The 22,920-nt window shown below is 42.7% G+C and overlaps 1 protein-coding gene across 1 annotated transcript in view; it reads right to left on the bottom strand.

Moving 5' to 3' along the window:
* YJU2 (YJU2 splicing factor homolog) overlaps positions 1–22,920 on the bottom strand; it is a 24,558-nt gene extending 1,638 nt beyond the window's left edge. Inside the window, exons 1-7 of the mRNA XM_072113315.1 lie at positions 22,765–22,920; positions 20,228–20,328; positions 16,941–17,085; positions 16,492–16,626; positions 13,312–13,493; positions 13,109–13,229; positions 11,923–12,154 (exon numbers count right to left, since the gene is read on the bottom strand). Of these exons, the coding sequence (XP_071969416.1) occupies positions 11,923–12,154; positions 13,109–13,229; positions 13,312–13,493; positions 16,492–16,626; positions 16,941–17,085; positions 20,228–20,328; positions 22,765–22,788 (940 nt within the window). The 5' untranslated portion in view covers positions 22,789–22,920. The remainder of the gene's footprint in view (positions 1–11,922; positions 12,155–13,108; positions 13,230–13,311; positions 13,494–16,491; positions 16,627–16,940; positions 17,086–20,227; positions 20,329–22,764) is intronic.

Genomic DNA, 22,920 nt, shown 5'->3' with positions numbered 1-22,920 from the left:
AAATCTGCCCTGTGTCACTATAAGTGGTTATATCTGGACAGCTCTGTCCAGATAAGATAGTAATCCTGACTGCTCACACTGCACAGGCTATAGACTGCGTGTAACTGGTTTACCTATGATTTAACTTATTACATGTTCCCTGCTCCTCCATGTGATGGAAGCTGCCAGGCTGGTCATTACATGCATCCTGTATGTGCACTGTGCACTATTCAGTGGATTTACTTGTGGGAAAATACTGACAGATATTAGTCTCCGCCCACACTTTCAGAACAGAAAATGCCAAAATTTTGGAAAGAACAAGCAGCACAAAGTATACATCGTTCTGTTTTCAAAGGGGGAATCACATAGAATAATTTGGTAAAAATCACTATAGCTTTACAGTTACACTTAACCCCGAAAAAATTGGGGAAAAAGAATTCACTTTACTTAAAATGTTACCAAGTTTATGGCTGTTCTGAATAGTTTGAGGGGTGCAGTCTTAAAAAATGGGGCGATTTGTGGGGAGTTTCTAATAGAAATTTGAAAAACCTTACGAAGAAGAATTGTCCTCAAATATTGAATCTGAAATTAACTTAGAAATTTGGGAAAAATAAAATAAATAAAATCACTGTTTAAACTGAGCCTCCTGGGGGGGGGGGGCGTGGCTAGACCCTGAGCCTAATGGCAGCACATTGAGACAGCTCTGCAGCCCCGGTGCCTATTTTACCCTAAAGGAGGGGACCTACCCTGGCCCCTAAAGCTAAAAAGACCCCCAGAAGGGGAGTAAAGACCTCAAGACCCCAGAACGCGGAACGGGTGGGCGAAATACCACTCACCCGCTTTTTCCTCCGCTCTTCTGCAGCAGCCAGCACAGGACCACGTGCTGCCCAGAGAACCGACAGCCTGCCGAGGAACCAGCCACAGCCGACAGACGCCCTCACCATGGCACCCACGCCTGCAGCGGGTAAGCGGGGATCCGCGGTATCCACCGCCGCGCCGCCTCCACACGTGGCCCGCGGCGATCCAGTCCGGGCCTCTCAGGCCGCGCCGAGCCGCCATCTTGGCACGCAGCCAGACAGACAGCGCGGATCTCCTGAGGCGCAGCAGCGCCAGAATAAAGTGGCGCAGCAGCGCCAGAATGAAGCGGCGCTGCAGCGCCAGAATGAAACGGCGCAGCAGCGCCAGACTGCAGCGGCGCAGCAGCGCCAGAATGAAGCGGCGCGGCAGCGCCAGAATGGAGCGGCGCAGCAGCGCCAGAATGCAGCAGCGCAGCAGCGCCAGACTAAAGGGGCACCTCCGCAGAATCCTGACCAGAAAGGCAGCCCACCCCACACTGAGGGGGGGTCGCCCCTCCATCTAAAACAGCCTAACCTGCAACATCTGCAGACCTCTGAAGAAGAACACGACCCTATGGATGAGAGTCAGTTTGAAAGCGAAGGACAGGGGCGGCATCTTGAGAACATCCCACTGAGATCCCCCCAACTCCCACAGCCTGGGGAATTTGTTCCTGGAATCCCGTTTATCCTCCGGTCCCAAGCTACGGAAGATGAGCTAAGTGCAACCCCTACTCTTGCCCGCTACGCTGCACCTTCCCCAGAATGGGCGTCATCGCCTGAGCACTTCGGCACAGACGAAATGGCGGTCAAGAGACCACCGGTATCAGAACCACTCTGGCACGCTCATCTTCAGAATCTCCCTACCAAAGAGGACTTTAAATCTTTAATTGCTGAAGTGAAGGAGGCTTTCAGATCTGAAATTTCGGAGATACGACGTGACATACAGGGCATGACGCAGAAAATTGACCACCTAGAAGCTGGACAGGCGGACTCAAGGCGCCAGATTGCACATACGCAACATACCCTGCACTCCCATTCTGTCACACTACAAGACATGGCCAGACACCTGGAAGACCTCGACAATAGAGGAAGGCGTAATAATATAAGGGTGAGGGGCCTGTCGGAGGTGGAAGGTAAAGAAGATGTCCGTGCCACGCTTCAAGCGCTTTTCTCGACACTATTGGGGGAGCCGGAAACGCAAGTAAAGCTTGACAGAGCTCATAGAGCATTGAGGCCTAAAGTAATGGGAGGAAATCCGAGGGACGTGGTCTGCTGTGTACATGACTTTGAATTAAAGGAGCGCCTCATGTTTGCGGCGCGGAAGAAAAAGAATTTTGCTTTCAATGGGGATACCATACAGCTTTATCAGGATCTCTCTGGGATCACCCTTCAGAAGAGACGGATTTTACGGCCGCTGCTGGACATTTTACGTCAACACGACATCTCCTATCGCTGGAACTTTCCTTTTGCCCTGTCGGCCACTAAAGATGGAATAACGGCGACGCTCTCAACGATGGAGGAGCTGCAGGAATTCTGCGACATCTGGAACATCCCGACTCCACGACTGGACGACTGGGGGGACCTTCCCCCCCAGATGCGACAAACGCAGAATAAGACCCAGCTGCAACAGAAGAGACGAAGGCCGCGAACCAGAGCTCCATCCCAGGACTCTTATGATTAGAGAGGAACATCTGCTGAACATATATCCTTTATAGTTATTATGCTTGTTTGAAGGGGGTCTTATGTTTGCCCATATTTGCATTGATTTGGGGTACCCTTCCCCTCCTTTGTGAATTCAGATGTAATTTGCACAAGGGCACCGGGGTTAGTGTCTCGATAGTTAGAGATATATCTCAGTTTCTATTTTTGTGTAGAACTACACTTGATGCTTTTTTCTTTTTTCCTCTATTAGGTTCTATTGCCACGTTTTTCCCCACCGAGTGGGTCTACTCCGGATCCCGCCCTCTGACCCTGGCATAGGGTTGATACAGGAGGTGGTGAAACCGGTTCAGCTGACTATACTCCCCCATCTTAGGGGTAGACCAGCTGAATAGACCTGCACTAGGCTCCCTGGTTATAGTATTAGGAATTTTTCTTATTACCCCCCCCCCTTTTTTTTTCTCTCTCGGGGGGGTTTTTTGTTGTTTTTTCTTTTTTATCTGTCTTGACCGTTTGTCTTGTGGAGTGCAAGGTTTGTCCTTTCCCCTGTCGCCCCCCCCCTGTTGCCTCTACGGGTTTCTCTGACGCTCTAGGCTTCTGTACACTGACACCCTTTAGTACAGTCACTCTAGGGCTTTAGGGAGAAAAGGCCACACTTAGCCTCTCCTACCTCCCTCCCCCCCTCCTACCACAGAACTTGTCCAGTTACATCCTATTCAGGGGAGACAGCGTATCTTGCCCAAGAGTATTGGTTAGCTAACTCACCATGGTTCAGCTTTTGACACTCAATGTAAAGGGGCTCAACTCAGCTCGCAAGCGACGTCTCACGCTTAATGAGCTAAAGAGGAGTAGAGCAGATGTGGTGTTCTTGCAGGAGACACACTATGATACGACGGGGAACTTTAATTTTGCTAAGCACCTTTACCCGGTATCTTATATGGTATCTACAGAGAACAAAAAAGCAGGAGTGGCGATCCTGTTCTCCACCTCGTGTCCCATAATGCCTGAGACAGTAACTGCGGATCCCATGGGCCGCTTTCTCATTATTCAGGGCAAAATGTTCGGCTCGCCTGTGATTTTATGCAATATTTACGCCCCCAATTCATCGCAGGTCCGCTTCATTACCAAGGTCCTGAATAAAATAGCCAGACTCCCAGCAGCACCCCTACTGATAGGAGGGGACTTCAATGTAATCTTCTCAGAAAATATGGACCGGCTGGCTATCGACCCCAATCCCGCCACTAGATCACAGAGCACTATTTCAGCGGCTTTCCGTTGAGTCATCAGGAGGTTTGCTTTATATGATTTGTGGAGAGTGGGCAACCCGGGCGACCGCTCATTTACTTTCTACTCTGCACCACATGGCACCCATACTCGTATAGATTACTGGTTTGGAGACATCCAATTCTTGCGAATTATGCATTCCGCAGAGGTGGGAGACATATCGTGGTCAGACCATGCGCCAGTCCTATTACAGCTTAGTGAGGGCCATACCACAACGAGGGAATGTCATTGGCGTTTAAATGAATCCCTTCTTAAGAAACCCCTGATCAAGCAGGAGTTAAATGGAGCACTACGGGAATATTTTCAGCTTAATGAGGATTCAATCCCCTCTATCCCTATGATATGGGAAGCTCACAAGGCGGTCTTCAGAGGCCATTGTATAGAACAGGGAACCAGATTGAAAAGAAACAGGGTCCATCTGGAAAAGGAATTGAGAAAGGAGATTGGTAAGCAAGAGGCAGCCCTATTAGCCAAACCCACTAGGAGGAGACTCCAACAGTTAATTGAGGTTAGGGAGCAGTTGCGAGAGGTTCAGACTCAAGAGGTAGAGAAATTACTAGTGTTTACTAGGCAACGGTATTACGAACAGGCCAATAAGCACCATTCTCTCCTAGCGAGACAATTGAGAGAGAAGAGAGAGCACCAAACTCCCCATGTTATACGGGATCCCCGGGGAAATCTATTACATGACCCGAGAGCGATTGCCTCTCGCTTCCAAGAATTTTATGCCAAACTGTATTCCCTGCCAAATACTCTACCCCTGGATGAGGGCCTTAGAAAAACGCTGCTCTCGGACTTCTTGAGCTCCTGTTCCCTACCGGGACTCCCCTCAGAGGCCATCGAGACGCTCAACTCAGAGTTAACGTCGGATGAGATAGAGGAGGTGATCAAAGAAATGCCAAATGGGAAATCCCCGGGCCCAGATGGGCTCACATATCTTTACTATCAGACCTTCTCCCCTGTGGTGCTGCCACATATGACAAAAGTGTTTAACGCGTTTTTACAAGGTGAACCCATGCCTACAACTTTCACCCATTCCTATATCACCCTTATCCCCAAGCCTGGGAAAGATGCAACCGATTGTGCTAATTATAGGCCGATTGCACTTCTAAACGCAGACTTAAAAATATTCACAAAACTACTGGCCAATCGCCTGATTGGAATAAAGGGTCCCTTTCTCCAGGCTCTGAGGGAGTTATATTCAAATCCCACAGCAGAAATTAAGCTCCCACACGCGTCCTCCCCACCTCTGCGGATCAAGAATGGTACACGTCAGGGTTGTCCACTCTCTCCCCTCCTCTTTATTCTTTGCATTGAACCCTTGGCCTCCATTATCCGTCTAGACCCCAATATCCATGGCGTTATGGTTAGAGACAAGGAATTTAAATTGTCGTTGTTCGCAGATGATATCCTGCTCACCATCACTCAGCCCCTAATCTCCCTACCCAACCTACAAGCGAGGATACAACAATATGGCCGTCTCTCGGGCTATAAAGTGAACACCTCAAAGACGGAGGCATTGCCCCTCAATTTTACCCAACCGCTGGTAGACCAATTGAAGGGCACATTCAGATATAACTGGAAAGCAGACACTATCAAGTACCTGGGGATACTCCTAACCCCCTCTTACAATACACTGTATGGGCAGAATTTTCCTGGTAGTTTTCAGGAAATAAGGACTCTCCTTAATAACTGGAACAGTCTCCCCCTCTCTCTTTTTGGCAGGATAGCAGCGGTCAAAATGACTATTCTGCCTAAGCTGCTGTACCTTTTTGAAACCTTGCCAGTAGCGGTGCCGTTGGGCGCCATGAGGTCCCTGCAAGCATCAATATTGCACTTTATCTGGGCGAAAAAGAGACAGAGTTTCCAGGTCTGTTCTACTCTCTCACAAATCCAGGGGCGGCCTATCGGTGCCGGACATAACCAAATACTACTGGGCAACACACTTGAGACGCATTCCTGCATGGTCCACCCTACTGGCATTCTCTAAGTGGATGGAGATAGGATGAAAAGGGGCCAGCCACAGTTTCTCTAACTCCTACCTTTGGCCCAAAGAGGCGCCTGCGCTGCCTGATTCCCAACTAGGCCCTATCTCATTCACGATTAAGTTATGGAGGGCCTGTTTGGCCAGGTTCCCATTGGTGTCCAAGTGCTCCCCTATGCAATCCTTTTTACACACTCCCCTCATGCAACAAGCTGGGGCTGGGCAGGAAATTAAACCCTGGCATGAGAAGGGTTTATTTAGATTTGCAGATATTGTGGATTACCGCGATAGGAAGATCTTGCCCTTTGCAGCCCTACAGGATAAATTCCATCTCCCACAGGCGGCCAATTTTCACTACATTCGAATTAGACACTTTTTACAATCCCTGGACAGTGCTGAGACAGTCTCGGCACCCACTACGTTTGAACACATTTGCAAAACTGCGACCCAAACATCTGGACTCATATCAGATATCTACATGATACTACTCCATCCCAGCCCAGACGAGCTCATTGCACACCCGTATATGGCCAAGTGGGAGAGCATAGTGGGGGGGGGGGGCGATATCTCAGGACACTTGGCGACTGATTTGGCATAGGGCGGCTAAGACCTCCCTGTGTGCTACACATAAGGAGAACCAGTACAAACTGTTGATGCAGTGGTACCATACCCCATCCTTGCTGCACAGATTATTCCCAGACACACCAGATACTTGCTGGCGATGTGGCTCAGTTGGAGGTACTCTTCAACACATCTTCTGGACGTGCCCATTGTTGCAGCCTTTTTGGCAGGAAGTAAAGACTCTCCTTCGGGAGGTCGTAGAGGTGGATATCCCACTCTCCCCATTATTTCACTTGCTGAACGTCTCTCCACACCCCATGGCCAAGGCGACCACAAAACTGAGCCTACACATTCTCACAGCTGCGAGATGTCTGATAGCGCAGTTTTGGAAGAGACAAGCCCCCCCCTCCCGAATGGATCTTCTCTCTAGGGTTAGAGAAACTCGCAGTATGGAATATCTGACCGCTTCCCTGAACAATCGTATTCCACAGTTTGACAAAACCTGGGATCGATGGGACCGCTACTGGATTGAGGAACGAGCAAGAGGAGGAGAGTGACAGGGCCATCCTTTTAGTGTCTTCCCAAGTGGTAATTGTTGTTGTAGTGAGTATGAATGACTTTGTCTTTGTCCGTACCCTTTTTCCCAACCTCTTCAGAATGGTTAAGCATTGATATGATGCCATCTTTGGTATTTGTTTTAATATAGTAGGCATATGTTACTGCTGGATTTTGCATTATGATACGCAAACAGGATATTTACACTGTTGATACTCCACGGGGAAATAGATCCCTTCTCTTTTGTCTTTTAATTATTTTATTATTGGAAAATTTTTATGTGATATTTGTACATGATAACTTGTTTGTTAAATATTTTTGAAAAATAATAATAAAAACACAATTATATAAAAAAAAAAAAACTGAGCCTCCTAACGTCCTAATAAAATAAACATATAAAAAATTATGTCAGCATAAAGCAGAGGTATAGTTAATATTATATAGCAACCAATGTGGGCAGTTAGACTAACTGTATGATGAGTATAACATTTAGAAATCAGAAAAATAGGAAAATATAATATAGCATTAATTTGAAGTACATGAAAAAAATCTGGGACACTTTATCTTAACGAGGCATATCGTGACACAGATTTGAAAAATCAGGCTGTGTCCTTAAGGGGTTAAAAGTGTGTTTTATTAAAGAGGACCTGTCACCCCGAAAATTACCCCCACAAAATGTGCCCCACCCCCCATAATCCTCACCCCAGCCCATTTCTCCCCAGCCAGTTTTTTAAAAAATGTACTTGTGGTAAATTAATTTAAAGAGATCCGACCTCTTACTAAACAAGAGGTCGGATTCTCCTATCTTGTGTTCGGGCAGTCGGCCTTATTCTTAAGGGGGCCGGCCGACAAACCCCCAGCACGCCGCTGTCTGCGGGGACCTGTAGGTGAAGCCGGCAGCACGCATGTATTGCATAATTGCTGCCGCCTCTCCGCGATTCGGTGCTGTATGTAAGCCTGGCGCGGCTGCAGCTGCTGTTAGTGCAGCGTGGCCTGCCAGCAATGTAAAGGAGAAAGTCTGCGGCCACAGCCGCTGTCACATACATGCGACACTGCCGGCTTCTCCTACAGGTCCCCGCAGACAGCGGCGTGCTGGGGGTTTGTCGGTCGGCCCGGCGTACTCCCATGGCCTGTACATAGCCAATATATTCCTAGCAGTTTTTGAAGACAAGTACATCTTCTCAGAAGGTAATCAATTTGCTAGATACATACGGTACATTCATTTTTGAGGTATGTGGACGATATTTTTGTCATATGGTCAGAGACAGTGGCACAATTTCATGAGTTTATGACTTACATTAATGCCAACACCATGAACATGATTTTTACATCTAAAGTTTCAGACACGCAGTTCGAATTTCTTGATGTACTAGTTAAGATACAGGATTCTACACTGACTGCCACTGTTTTTAGAAAAAGCACAGCTACTAATAGTCTCTTACACCATGATAGCTATCACCCCCAGCATGTTAAGACAGCTGTCCCGTACGGGCAGTTTGTACGCCTCAAAACGGGTAAATAGTGAAGAAGCTTCTTTCTTGTCCCAAGAAGAGGACCTTAAAATAAGGCTACTTAAGAGAGGCTATCCCCCCAGACCATAAATGAAGCTTTTCAAAAAGCAGCAGCTCTGAAACGTGTGGACCTCTTACACCCCAAACATGTTAAAAACAAGCATAGAGAACAGAAACGTTTTACCTTTACATTCAATTTCAGCCCGATGGCCCAAAAAAATTTAAAACGCAATCTATAAGAATTGGTATATGTTGGCAGAGGACCCGATACTCAAAGACTTAACCACACTACCTCCTTTGATTTCCTTTAGGAAAAAAACGAAAAGTATAAAAGATCTACTGGTACGTAGCCGCTTACCCCCTATACAAAAGAATTGGCTCAACAGAGCGATCCCAGTCGGGAATTTCTGTTGTGGCCAATTTAAGTTCTGTCCTCAAAACATCAAAATGCAAAATTTATGCATAGGAGGAGTCAGAACATCTTTACGGCAATTTTTTTTCTTGCAAATCGCAGTATCTAGTATATGTTATCCTCTGTCCCTGCGGCCATTTTTACATTGGTAAAACCATCCGACCCCTTCGTGTTAGATTTAGTGAGCACTGCCAGTCAGTGAGAAATGGTAGAGGCGCTCCTAGACTCATAGATTAAAAGGGTACATGAAGGAAACACCCATGTCCTCCGCTTCGGCGGCATTGAACATGTTCCAGTACCGCCTAATGGCGGTGATCGTCACAGAGAATTGCTGAGAAAAGAGGCAAGATGGATTTTGAAAACTAATGCCATGGGCCCCCTGGGACTGAATGATAAAAATTATATGGGGTCTTTCTATAGTCTTATCCAGTCCCTCTGTAGCCGTAGCTGTCAATAGTCGTTTTACATTGTTTTCTGTATATGTACAATGGTATACCATTCATAAGAAGTAGAGCCACGATTACAGTTCAATCCATCCTGTTATACGTCTTTTATATTGTATGCGTTCTCCTGTCCGTACAGCGCTCTTGTGCATCGCTATGTTAATTCACTGCTCCCAACTCTGCCCCACTGAACCATGTCGGACTGATTTTACTGTGAAATTGAAATAAAGAAACTTCCAACAGGTGAATGCCGCAAATGTCTTTTTTGTACTGTTCTAAGATATTGGTTTAGAGCTTTAAAGGGTTTCCCCATGAAAGAAAACTATCAAATTTTCATTCCCTAGTGAGGTTACGCAAGATCATTTTAACCCCTATAATTACAATTTTACTTAGTTTTAATGATATTTTAGCTCTTATAACTTAGTGATGGTCAGTGTAAAATCCCAGAGTGAGGGCAGGGACTCTCTAAGCAGTCACATTATGATTTATCTGTGCTGCAAGGTCTTGCAGCTGACAATGTGCTTAAATTATTAGGGTACAGGGTTTAACTACACTTTCATTTAGCTTCTAAACATTCTACTAATATCCGGCACACAGAAACAGATATTAGACAGATAAGAGTCAATTGATATATTTAAGACACTCTCACCTCTGCTACCTGACCTTATAAACAAAACACACAATGAGCACTGCTATACAAGCCTCAGATCATGAGCTTAACTTGTCTGTAGAGTTTGTAGCTCCTATGCACCCTGCTGCTGGACAGGAGGTGCCTGTGTCCGTAGTGCTCTCTGCCTCCTGCCCAACACCCAGCAGTATAAGTGAAACTAAATTATGCAAAAGGAATGTGCCCGATGTCGCATATTTTTTTAACAAACTTTCATTTGTACATCAACTTTATAAACAAACATATTGGCTCTGATCTTACATACCCAAAGAATATTTTTGGCGTATATTCTGACACCTGTAACTCTTTATACTTCTGTGCACGGAGCTTTGCAAGTCGCCTATGTAAAACCTTTTTATTTCAAATTTTGAGGCAAAATTTTTGAATAATGTAAATAGACGGGACCTTAACCTTAAGTGTCCACCCAGACTTGTTTTCACATCACTAAGAGGCCTAAGGCTAGTCCACTGTAAACACAATAAGGCTGTCTTCACACATTGAGGATGACTTGCGTTTAGAATTTTTTTTTAGAAGTGTAAAAATACATTTATGAGGAATAATTTTTACATGAAAAATTTTCAGCAACACAAATAACTCCTGGCCATATATATGTGTATATATGTATACGTTATTGTATGGCTATTTATGCAAGCAAATCATTACTTCAAGTGTTTTCCCCAGACCAGATCATGGCTGTCATTGCACACCACCCCCTTTCCACAGACTAGATCATGGCCGACTACGCAGATCGTAATTTCTCAGATGTATTCTGACAGCCAGCACCTACTTGAATATTCTGGATCTGGGATGTATAACCAATTGGATCTAATTGCTTGCTGAGGGAGGTGTTCACACCATGAAAGGCTAGTAGAATGATCAAGGGATCAAGGGATGTCAATAGTCTCTATGACAACTAGAGGCATTGCAATTTGGGTACGGGTCTTTTTTATCTTAAGGTGGAGTAGTCCAGTGAAATTTGTGAAAAAAGCATACTTTGTAGACTTAGTTTTTTGAGGGCTTACACTTTGTGCGCCAAACATGACCTCTAGTCTTTGGGTCGGTACAATCGTGGCGATACCATAGTTATACAGTAAATGGTTTACTTTTTTTTTTAGACCCCCAATGGCACTACTATAATTTCTCCTACTATATATTGCAATACTACTCTATACTGTATAGCAGTATATGGAAAATTTGCTATAGATCTGTAAAAGTGTGCCAACAACACACTTACAGATCTGCAGCAATAACAGGTCCTGGAGCACCCCAAAGACATCACAAACAATTGTCCAGGGCCCTCATGCATCATAGGTCATTAAATGGGATTTTATACTTCAATTTATTAATTTATATTGTTTGTGCTATGAAAAGTTACAGTTTTCCAACCCTATCAATTCCATTGTTTTTTTAGATTTCTGCTTGCTGTCATTCTATAGGAAGTTTCATTGCTTCCTGTGGATAAAAACTGGCCTCTAGTCAAATGATGTCACACAGGTTCACAGCTCGTCATAACACACAGAACCAAATAGCGTCTGTGATATTTTAAACCATGTACCATCATGTGACCGCAGACTGGTATTTTTCCACAGGCAGGAAGTAAAAAATGAAAACTTCCTGTTGAAGATCAGCAAGCAGAGATCTAGAAAACTGTGAGGCATTGAGCTAGAAAACCGTGATAATTGAATAACTTTTTCATTACACAAACAATTTACATTTGTGGACAACCCCTTTTATATTTAGTAGCCTACTGTACATCACTGTAGTTTGTTTTTCTGCACGGGCTCAGAAATCTACATTTTGTAAAGAAGCAAGCACTCCCTGTGCCCTAGCCATAACATACTGATATATTTTAGTATTGAGGTGTATCCTACATCATCATCACCATCCTTCATGGACTTTCATACATTTAAAGTAAAATATGAGTCTTCCTACAGAATGGGAGAATGCAAACGGAGATCTTGAAAAAGCAAATGTTGATATAAAAAGCAGAGCAGGAAATCAGTACAGAACAAAACACATGTTAAAAGTTACCTGTACTGTGAGGTGCTTTTTCACACTGATTCTTTATATCTGTGCAGTGAGTGATATCAGACTTTTTGTGATCTGCTGTTTCCCCTCCATCTGAGATTTTATCAACACTGGCTGCAGAATTTACTTTGGTTTCGGGATCTGTCTTCCTTCTTATAAGTCCAGAAAGTGAACTACGGCTCTTGGCATCCTTATCAGATTTTTCACCACAGAGCTTCTTGTTGGGATAAGAAAACTATAATTAACAGAACAAACGTTACATATGAAGGTATTTATTCTCATCGCACCTATTGTATGAAAATGTGGTATGAACGCTCCCAATAGTGACAATTCTTTTCCCCTCTCATTTCCAAACACACTGGTAATAAGTGGGGAAAAACATCAAACTATCAGTATTAAGCATTTAGATTCAGTGGTCATTACCATGGCACCAAACTGGTTTCACCATTTATCAGATGGTGCAAATTCTAGTACACGTTAGCCAGGAGCCTAATGATAACCCTCCGGACTGCCTTCAGTTAGGGGTGTAACTAGCAGAGGCTTGGCCCCATGGCAGATTTCTGCATGCCCGCCCTCTTTCCCTTAAGAAAATATATACATATTTGTACTCACACTCATTTTTATACTTATGTAGAACTTTGTGCAAACTCATATACACACATTTATGTACTTCTATACATTCATGCACTATACAAATAAAGCATATACACAAATACACATAGTATTTACAAATCATATACAGTATATACACTCACATCTGTAGAAGTATTCTAGTATTCAATAGCAACCATTCAGAGCCAAGTTTGCATTTTACCATAGTTATTTTTAAAATGAAAGCTAAGCTTTCATTTGGTTTCCATTGGCAAGTAGAAGAGTTCTGCCTTCAGACACTTGATAAATCTCCCCCTACAGTGCTGTACAGTGTGCAGCTTAATATGTATATAATGGTGCACATGGCATATTTGTTTCACTTGAACCTTTAATAGACAAAGAAGTCAAGGCACTCTGCACATACAAACTCCCCTCAAATAAATGGAACACATTTTTGATAGATTTTATGCACCAAATCGGTATCATGAAAATATAACCTATACATTTTGTAAACATTTATAAAACTCTGCTGAGAAGTTTTTAATCCTGATACATTCCTAAAATTGACAGAAAGCTAAAGCTCATTTTAGCTAGTTACCTTTGTCAGGATATCAGTTGGTTTCATATCCAGCCTTGCTTTAGGTACATCAGAGGTAGTTTCTTCTTCAGAGTCAGAGTCTGCAACTCTACGCCTCTTTTGAGCCTCAGCCAACATTTCTCTGGAAAGTTTTTTAAAATATTTATCAACGGAGTCACATTAAGAGGCCAGATATTACTTACTATACAAACATAAACAGCTACCTGATTTGATTCTCATCTTCCTCCTTCTCTCTCATCTTCATTTCTTCTTCTGTCTCTCTGTAGACACCCAACATAGACTCAAAGTCCACATTGGCCTGACGTTGATTCAGCTCTTTCAATTCTTGCAAATTCTCCAAGATATCCATTTCCATTTTGGAGTCCTTTGTCCGGTTTTCAAGAACCTATATTTATGATATTTCAAAAAGGCTGATTACAAAACATTTATTCCAGTTACATCCCAGTAGAAGAGCAAAGCGTTAAGAAATTTTCTACCCCATAGGTTTTAAAACAAAGAAAAACTTAATGTAGCGGACAAGGTAAGGGAGTCCTTTTTTTTTACTTAATAAAAGAAAAAAAAAAGACCCAGCTAGGGTCTTGGTGATCCATTTAAACATAGCCACAGAGCAGTACACACTGATGCTCACTGTGTGGCTGACATCAGCAGCTGTGGCCCCACGCTTTATTTACAATAGGTTTTTAATACCACTTTAAAACAAAAGAAAAACATCATTAAAGTACATATATTTAGAGAAGATTGTGACTTAATGCCTACAAAAACTATTGCTCCAACATAGAATGTCATCTGTGTGTTGATATATATGAAGAAAACCCTGTCCTTCAATTTGATGAATGGCAGCACAAGATCTAAATGATATACTTTTCCATTTTCATTGTGCTTCTTTGTACAGCTGAACAACCCCATGTTAACCAAGTTTTATTCGTGTTCCAAATTTACCACCCACTTTCCTTTATCTTCATTAGATTGTATTTCACAGAAAGACAAGTTTGATTACTTGTACAAGAATTTGTAAGCCGTAAACCTGTCAAAATCCAGTACCTCATACAACTTAAAGCGCACCTGTAAAGTTACTTGACAAAAAGTCGTTTTAGTACAGCTGGTGAGAGCCTTTGACAATAATTCCAACGATATCTATATCATGCTTCTGGCCTTTTCCTATCCTGACATAATGGCCAATGGAGCTGCAATATCCACTCAGCTTTTCCTGAAGTGGGCAGGACTTCAAGTAAATATGCACAAACCCAGCCAATTAAAACACAGAATCAGGGTTACTGCTTGTACAGAGATCTAGTGCACAGTAAGGCAGGGAAGACAGAGCACTGGAGCATCATGGTAAGAAATGTTCATACAGTAATCTACTACATCACAAATGAAAAAAAATAAAAATATATATATATATCTCAACCGTTTAGCGCCGTACTAATACAGCGCAGGCTTCCGCGATTAGCGCTCAGTACTGTACAAGTACGGCGCTGAGCCAGTGCCGGTTTGGCTCTGCACCGGAGCTGAGTCGGGATCGGTAGTAATCCCCCAGGGGAGTGGGCTCCGTTCGCCGGTGTTTAACTTGTTATCGCGGCATTTACACTGCTTTCGAGGGGGTCTCTGTTCTCCCCCTCTGCCGTCTCCGGCAGGCGCCGATCGCTTCTATGGCAGCTCTGGGGTCCCACAAAAAACGCAATAAAAAGTGATGAAAAAAAAAACATGTACTCCTGAATGATACTGTTGTAAAGTACAGGTTCCGCAAAAAACAAGCCATCAACCAGCTCTGTAGACAAAAAAGTAAAAGTGTAAAGCCACTTGGAAGAAGGTGATGCACAAATGACATTTTGCCCCACATTAGGGTTTTATTTGGCAAATTTAGTAAAAACACATCCCCATATTTGTATTGACCCATAATAAAGATAACATGATTATTAGGCTATATGGCGAACACCAAACAAAAAAAACAAAACAAAAAAAAAAACCAGTAAAAAAATCCAGTACAGAATTTACGCTTTTCTAATCCTGCCCTCAAAAAAAAAAAAGTTTATAAACATCTCATCACGCAAAAAAAAATGCCATGGCCCCAACGAAAAAGCTAAAATTTAAGAGCCTACAAAAGGTGGCAATGAGAAAACTAAAAAAAAAACAAAAAAAAAAAAAAAAACACATTCTCAGAATTGCTTTGATAAGTAACAGTGCTCAAAATGTAATAACCATATAAAGCAATGCATGTCAATACAAGAAATGGGGCTGAGCCTTGAGATGCAAAATGGCTGCATCCTTAAGGGGTTACCTACATTACATTATACCTACATTATAAAATACCTACGTAGGAATAAAAAGATGAACACACAGCAGAATCACGTGTAAATATATATTACACATACAGTGAAACCTCTCCAGAAGACCACCTCTCTAAGAGGACCCACTCCCTAAAAAACTATTTATTCAAATCGCTGATTTTTTTTTTTTGTCATTATACTCCAGGGAAGCTGTCCCCTATATGCTGACCACCCCTTTCCTGTGGAAAAGAGATGCTCAGATAGGTTGCACTATATATATACTGTGCAGGATCTCATAGCCATTCATTAGAACCGATAGGGAACCTGAGCTGTCTTTCATTGTGAAAACTTTCATACATCCACATTTCTACTATATTCAAACTTTCAAAACAAACAGCTCTTTTACATGGCCTGAAGCATGCGATTAGTCACATGCTTATACGAAGAACATGGCACACACCGTTTTTTTTAGATCTTTTCAAATGATTTTTTTTTTATTTATTTCAGTGAATATATCACATTGCAAAGCCTTCACCGTATTGTATGTGGATACAAGAGTAATTTTTCACAGATCATAATTATTTAGAACGACGTTTCGGTCATCGCGACCTTTGTCAAGTAGGATCTGACTATTAAAGCTTATAAAGTGGAGGGAGGTGAGGCTGTCACATGCTTATGACATCACTCAAGGGTCCTAGAGGTTTTCTTTTACATGCTATTGGGATTGATAATCTCCTGCACCGATCAGTAGCATGCACATCTTCATCCACCTACCCTCCTCTGTCTAGATACAGATTTCCATGGCAACCAAATAAAGGCAGCCAGAGGGATAAGGTAACAGGCAAACAGCTGCAGATATGTAATAAGTGTAAATTAGAGAATTGTTTATTTGAGCTTAGTGCACAGCTAGGCAAAAAGTTTTTTTTACTTTACAGTTGTACCATTGGTCTCTGGATTCAAATGCTCCTTCTTAAATAATTCCAATTTTAATTATTGACCAATTGCAATACTGATTTTATTTCTTGACAGTTCCACCATATAAACCTTAGGCCTAAAAATTGTTCCATTTCCTGCCATTGGGTGGTGTAGATTAGCAGATAGTGGCCATTTTAGTACCTTCATGGGATTATTCAGCTCCTCTTCTTCACGTTCCTTTTGAAACCGTTTCTCCTCCTCCTCAATAAGTTTTTCTGCTTGAAAATTCCGTGTAGCTCCATGTTCCATAGCATAGTCTGTATTTTCTGGATCTGTCTGATAAAATGATGAGTGATGAACCATTACATAAACCATAAACACACAGACCATTAAAGTTTATTTGCCATAGTCACACAGAAAAACACTTTGTCCTAATCAGACCCTTGACATCTATAATGTTGATATACCCAACCTCCACCGATTAGTTATTGATTGCATATAGAGGCCCTACTTACCACAGTGGATAAATCCCCTCCAACCCTAATATTAAATTGCTTATTGTTGCTCAATTCTTCCATGCACAGACATTTAGTCAGTATATTTTATCATCAGAAAGAGGAAGGGGAAAAATACTGTCAGTCCCTCATTACCTTAAATGTGATTTCAGCCAAGCATCGTGTACATTTGATATAGAAACGAAAGATGGGGAGTCCCAGGTATTGCTCATTTTGCACAGTTTCCTTCCTGGCGTTAAATTTCTTTCCTTTATATATATACTCGCCACATGTTTTACATCTGTAATTGAAAAAAAAAAAAAACAGGAAAAAAGTTCAGATAATTATATGGAATAAGTACTGTAGTTCCAGTCCTTGTCCCCACTAAAACTGCAAGCAACAGTATTTTATTGGAAGCAAATACAAACCAAATATAACAAAAGTAACAAATGTTACTGCCATTTCATGAAAGGCTTCTCCCAGATAAATATTAAACCTGGACTTTGTGTCAGTAGTTTGAAAGACTCCAACTTCTCCCTCTGTACCAAGCACGGCACTGTACATTGTATTATGTCTGTCCTACGGTATTGCAGCCTACAGACCATGACAGATGGATGTGATGTTAATGACCTGTTTGAAGTACAGGCAGTATGCAACTATATATTTTCTAAAAGAATTTGTCCCAGGGACAACTGAATTTACCTTTTTTTTGTTGTAATAGGACCAGGGATTATGAATAAAACTTTATTACAGACACTTTACAGCTGATAATTGTAGCCTGGGACTTATTTAAGCATCCAGAGAGCTTCACCAGACATCACAGTGAGCAGAGGGGTCTCTTTGTAACCAGAAGTAGTTTAAAGGACACCTGTCATCAGGTCTGTGTCACTATTTCTGTCACCTCTACCTGTTGGAGCAGCTCACAAGGATCCCATCCCAGCCTTTATCTAGTCAATTCATACATCATTATAAAATCATCTTTTCTTTATTATGTAAATGAGTCTGGTCACATGGTCAGAGGCAATGATGTCACCCCTGTTCCTCCTCCCTACTCCTCCCCCTGCTCATGTCTGTGTGTAATGTATAGTAAAGCATTGCCAGTGTCTGTTCTTTATCTGCTGAGATGCTCTCCCTCCTAATACACGTGTGAGACACAGACATCAGCTACACATGTACCTGACCTGTTCTGCTATAACATGGCTGCCTGGAGCTTTTGTATCTCTACTATAAACACACAGGCTGCAGGGGGCGTGGCCTCCAGCACCAGGAAGCACATGGAGGAGCCATTACATCATTATACAGGCTGTCAGTCATGCACTAGGGGTGTGGCTGTGCCTCCCACTCATGAATAAGCCGGACAGCTTGAATATGCTAATGACTCACTGGACATCTCACAGGCCATTTGCATACAGCTTTAGGACCTTATTGCTTAGGTTTACAGGCATGTAGAGGGACAATGAAGGGATAGAGGCAATGCTTTCAAATGGCAGTTTATGAAAATATATTTAGTTTAGGGGGTTAATTTGCCCGACGGGTTCTCTTTAAAGTTGGGTGTCCTTAAGGAACTGTATTTCACTATGGTGTTGGCACCATAGTGCCAGAGGGTAGATGTTCTTGTCTGGTGTGCATGGGTATGTCTGGGTAGCAGCGTTCACTTTTACTCTGTATTAATTTTTGAAACTACTACTTCTCCTTGATTCTAATATTTCCATGCACAATTAACCCTATTGATTCACAAGTTCATTGAGAAGGGTGAACCATCTTTCTGGGAACGTTGTTTTAGTAAAGTTTTTTTCATGTCTTTACAATATTTGGATAAAAGTTTTAAAGATGACAGACCTTCAAAATCTAAATTTGGCTTAGAAGAGCAGTATACAGACTACAGGCTGAACTGTCTGATAATGCATCCAGCACTTTATAAGATCTGCTTTTCCTGTGAACTTTATGCAAATGAAGTTCTCTGTGAATTTGGACAGGGCTATGTCAGCTGGTACACTATCAATACAAAACACTGCCTCTGTATATATAATTAGAACTTCAATGTAGAAAGCAGAACACTCATATGCATTGAATTCTCTCTGAAATAGATGGCCAAGAAACAGGAAAGCTGGAAGCTTCTAGAGTGTCCTCTACAATGCTATTTTTACATGTGGGGTGACAGATGACAGAGTGGCGCACAGAATATTCTGTAAAAACCCAGAATATGTAAAGTAGAGAAAATACAACACTCTTGATGCATACGATACAATTAAAGGATAATTTATTGGACATTTGATTTAAGAGAAATTAACTCAATTAAAGCAGTTAGCTTTCTCACATCTTTTTCTAACAAACCACTGAAGCGACTATATGAGCAAGTACAAATCCACTTAAAGCTATATAGGTAAAGTGGACTGATTCATCATGTTGATGCATGGTCACAATTGGTAACTTTTCCTTGCAATCATTCTAATAAATTATCCTTTTATTTCCATTATATACTTAGAGTAATATTTTCTTCACTAATGGGTTCTGTAGAGAGCTTGTAGACTTAGGCCCCTTTCACACTTGCGTTTTTCACGCGCGTTTTCTGCACGTGCTTTTGACGCGTAGAACTTGCATTGCACTCTGACCAATTGTAATCAATGGGTCTTTTCAGACTTGCATTTTCTTTCACGCACACACGCGCGTTTTTTTTAACCCGCGTTTTAATCACGGCATGCTCTACTTTTGCAAGTCACGCGCGTGAAAAACGCACCATAAAAGTCTATGGAGATGCATCAAAAATGCATTGCACTCTGAGACACTTGCAAGTGCAATGCGGTTTTCACGCATCAATTGCCATAGGAAAAATAGAGCTCAGTCCTGAGTCCATTTCACGCGCATTTTCTGCGTGTGAAAAACGCATTGAAATTGCATTGAAAACGCGCGTGAAAAACAGACACTGAACAAACTCTGACTGAAAACTGATTGCACTCTGATGCAAAATGTGCGTTTTTCACTGACCAAACCCTGATCAAACTCTGATGTGATCTGCAACGCAAGTGTGAAAGGGGCCTTACTTTAAAGGAAACCTACAACTTAAAAGTAGTAGGTTTATACATATATACGCCCGTGCGTGCACCTGATTCTAAAGTGCCGGAGAGACGGTGACGTCACCAAGCTCTCCGGCACACGCGCGCCTGCGCAACTTAGCACGGGGAAACAGGGCGTGCTAAGTTGCGCAGGTGTGCGTGTGTGTGCCGGAGAGCTCGGTGACGTCACCGGCTCTCCAGCACTTTAGAATCCGGCGCACGCACGGGCATGCGCATGGTGCGTCATGCCCAAGTGCGGTGCACCGAGTTATAAGTTAATATAACTTATAATTCTGCGCTAGGGGCTTTGTTCCCCTAACAAAAATATGCTCTGGCACCAGCTCACCCTGAGTTGATCAGCAACAAAAAGCATCTATGAAATACATTTACCTCATATTAAATGGAGCCATCAACCGTACCACATACTGACGGTCTTTGGGAAGTTTTAGCTTTGGGATTTTAGATGGATCGAAATCCGGTGGATAATATTTCTGAAATGAAACAAAGAGGAACCTATTAGTCATTTGTCTCACATGATAGTATTAATTTCTTGTGCAAATTATTACAAAGCAGAGAAAAGCCACAACAATCATTTATACTTTCTAACAAATACAAAACTACAGTGGTCTGTATGTCTCATTAAAGATATGTTGTCAGAGGATTTAAGGCCTAATCATGTGTTAAAGCCAGACTCAGCCATCCATAAGGAAAACCACTTGCAACAGTAATAGCATAAGCATGCATCCTTGTGCAGTCATTTATCCTAAGTGGCTATCTCCTGGAGCCGAGACCCCAATCAGAGTATCTGTTCACCAGAAGCAGGGGATCAGGGGATCCTAGCATATGGACATCCACAAAATCTTAAGGCCTCATGCACTTGAAAAAATGAATATCACAGACAGCAAACGGCAGATGCATGGTCCGTTGTATGCAACTTGCATCATTGGCTCAGACAGTAGGCTTACCCAAGGTTTAGAAAGTATGGCCATTTTTGTGAGTCCATAGAAATAAATGGGCCAGTGTGTAACCATTTACCATACAACAATGTCTCCAGAAAACGTCACAATTTGATCAGTGAAAACCTGACCATTTCTAACTTGTTCAGTTCCTTTGTAAAAACAAAAACAGACTTGTTCACCCTATACACATGCCCAGTAAAGCAGTCTGAACTAAATTATTCCTCATCCTTTTTCCATATTTCCATCAAAAGTAATAACTCAAGAGTAATGATATATGGCAACATAATGCCCATCCAGTATAAATTCACATAACAAAGTCATCTTAAATTGCAACTGCATAGATATGACTGCAAAAAGACTGATGAGTGTGGTCTGTGTTTTCTATGGCAATGGCTCGGTGAAAACCGCATTGCAATTGCATGCATCTCAGGGTGCAAAGTCTTTGTGATGCGTGTGCATGAAAAAAAAAACATGCATGTCTTCAAATCTCATTGGGGAGAATTTATCACAATTGATAAGCAGCCTCCTGAGATCTCCGACGGGCGGCGGCTGTGCCTCTGAACAATTGTGCACCAGGCCCTGCTTGGCATAGAATTGTGCTATAACCTGTGCCTGACCAAGCGCAGTCTATAGCTGGTGAATACTGCCATACTAGCCCTAATAAATCTCCCCTATGAACTACAATGTGTCAGAGTCCTGTGCATTACAAACACATGTGTGAAACCAGTTTGTGTGAAAGGGGTTTTGCTCTGAACTTTTCAGAGAAATGGATAATGCTAGATCCAATCCATTAAAGAGGAGCTGTCATTGCGGGAAACCCACAGACCAAATGTGCCCCCCATAATCCTCCCCCCAGCCCCTTTCTTCCTAGCCGTTTTTTTTTTTTTTTTAAATTTATGTGCAGTAAATTGAGGTCGGATAGTGTATCTGGCACGCCGGCAGTCGGCGTTATTCTTTAGGGGGCGTGCCGACACCCCCCCACCAGCGGACACATTGCACGAGAAGCCAGCAGCATTGCATCGCTGCTGGCTCTCTGTGCAGCGGTAAAGAAGCCCGGCAATGTGAACAAGCTCGGTGCTGCCGGCTTCTCATATAATGTGTCCGCTGGCGGGGGCGTGCTGGGGGGGGGTGTCGGCATGCCCCCTAATGAATAACGCCGACTGCCAGCACGCCAGATACACGATCCGACCTCTTATTTGGTAAGAGGTCGGATCGTGTTAAATCAATTTACTGCACATAAATTTTTTAAAAAAAACGGCTAGTGAGAAAGGGGCTGGGGGGAGGATTATGGGGGTCACATTTGGTCTGTGGGTTTTCAGCGGTGACAGGTCCTCTTTAAAGAGGATCCCTATCTTTGACAAAAGTGGCAAACGTTACCTAGTTAAACAACTAAGGCTGCAGTCTATCGTTACGCTACCATTGCGTTCATAGCGCAGCGTTGGCCCATGGCGGGTGGGCCTTGATCCAATCGCATTTGCGTTTCCAGGCAAACGCATGCGATTGTTAAGCAGCCCCTGATGTCTTGCATTTAAACAATACAAGACACTGGGGTTTGGTTACAGATTGCATGCATTTCCCCAGTGCATTTCCCCGTGTGAAAATACAGAAATAGAAAAAATCCACAGGACTTATACCCTGCATGTACCATCTTATGTAAGTATCCTAATGTATGTATCCTATGGCAAATACACAATAATAACAACCACAATCAGGTACCGTGTGAGTCTACACTAAGCATTCCTTATGGACAATACATTGTGACAAAGAACTTAATGTTCCTAGGTTGTAGTATCACTACCGAAAAAATGTTTTACTTTAAATTGACAGTCTTGTCCCGAGAGGCCATTTTAATCTTCTCTCCCTGGAGACTAATATAAATCGCCTGCATTAGCTGCGTGCAGGGCAGCGAGGGCCTGTGCGTGCTGCACACTAGAGGTCGTGGACACCCCGCGGTTACCACAAACTTACATTAAGAACTTTGCGCTCCGACATGATTCCTCTTCAAATTCCTCTTTGTCGCATAGAATAAACGTCACACTCCACCGACTTTTGTCATCCAACCGTAATTTTAGTAGAGGTGCAACCTTTGATAGAGCTCAAGTCAACAATTGTCTTCAATCTGCT

Source organism: Engystomops pustulosus, chromosome 1 (assembly GCF_040894005.1).
Source record: "Engystomops pustulosus chromosome 1, aEngPut4.maternal, whole genome shotgun sequence".
NCBI lineage: Eukaryota > Metazoa > Chordata > Amphibia > Anura > Leptodactylidae > Engystomops > Engystomops pustulosus.
The sequence above is the reverse complement of the archived record's forward strand: the minus strand, read 5'-3'. Positions and strand labels throughout refer to the sequence as shown.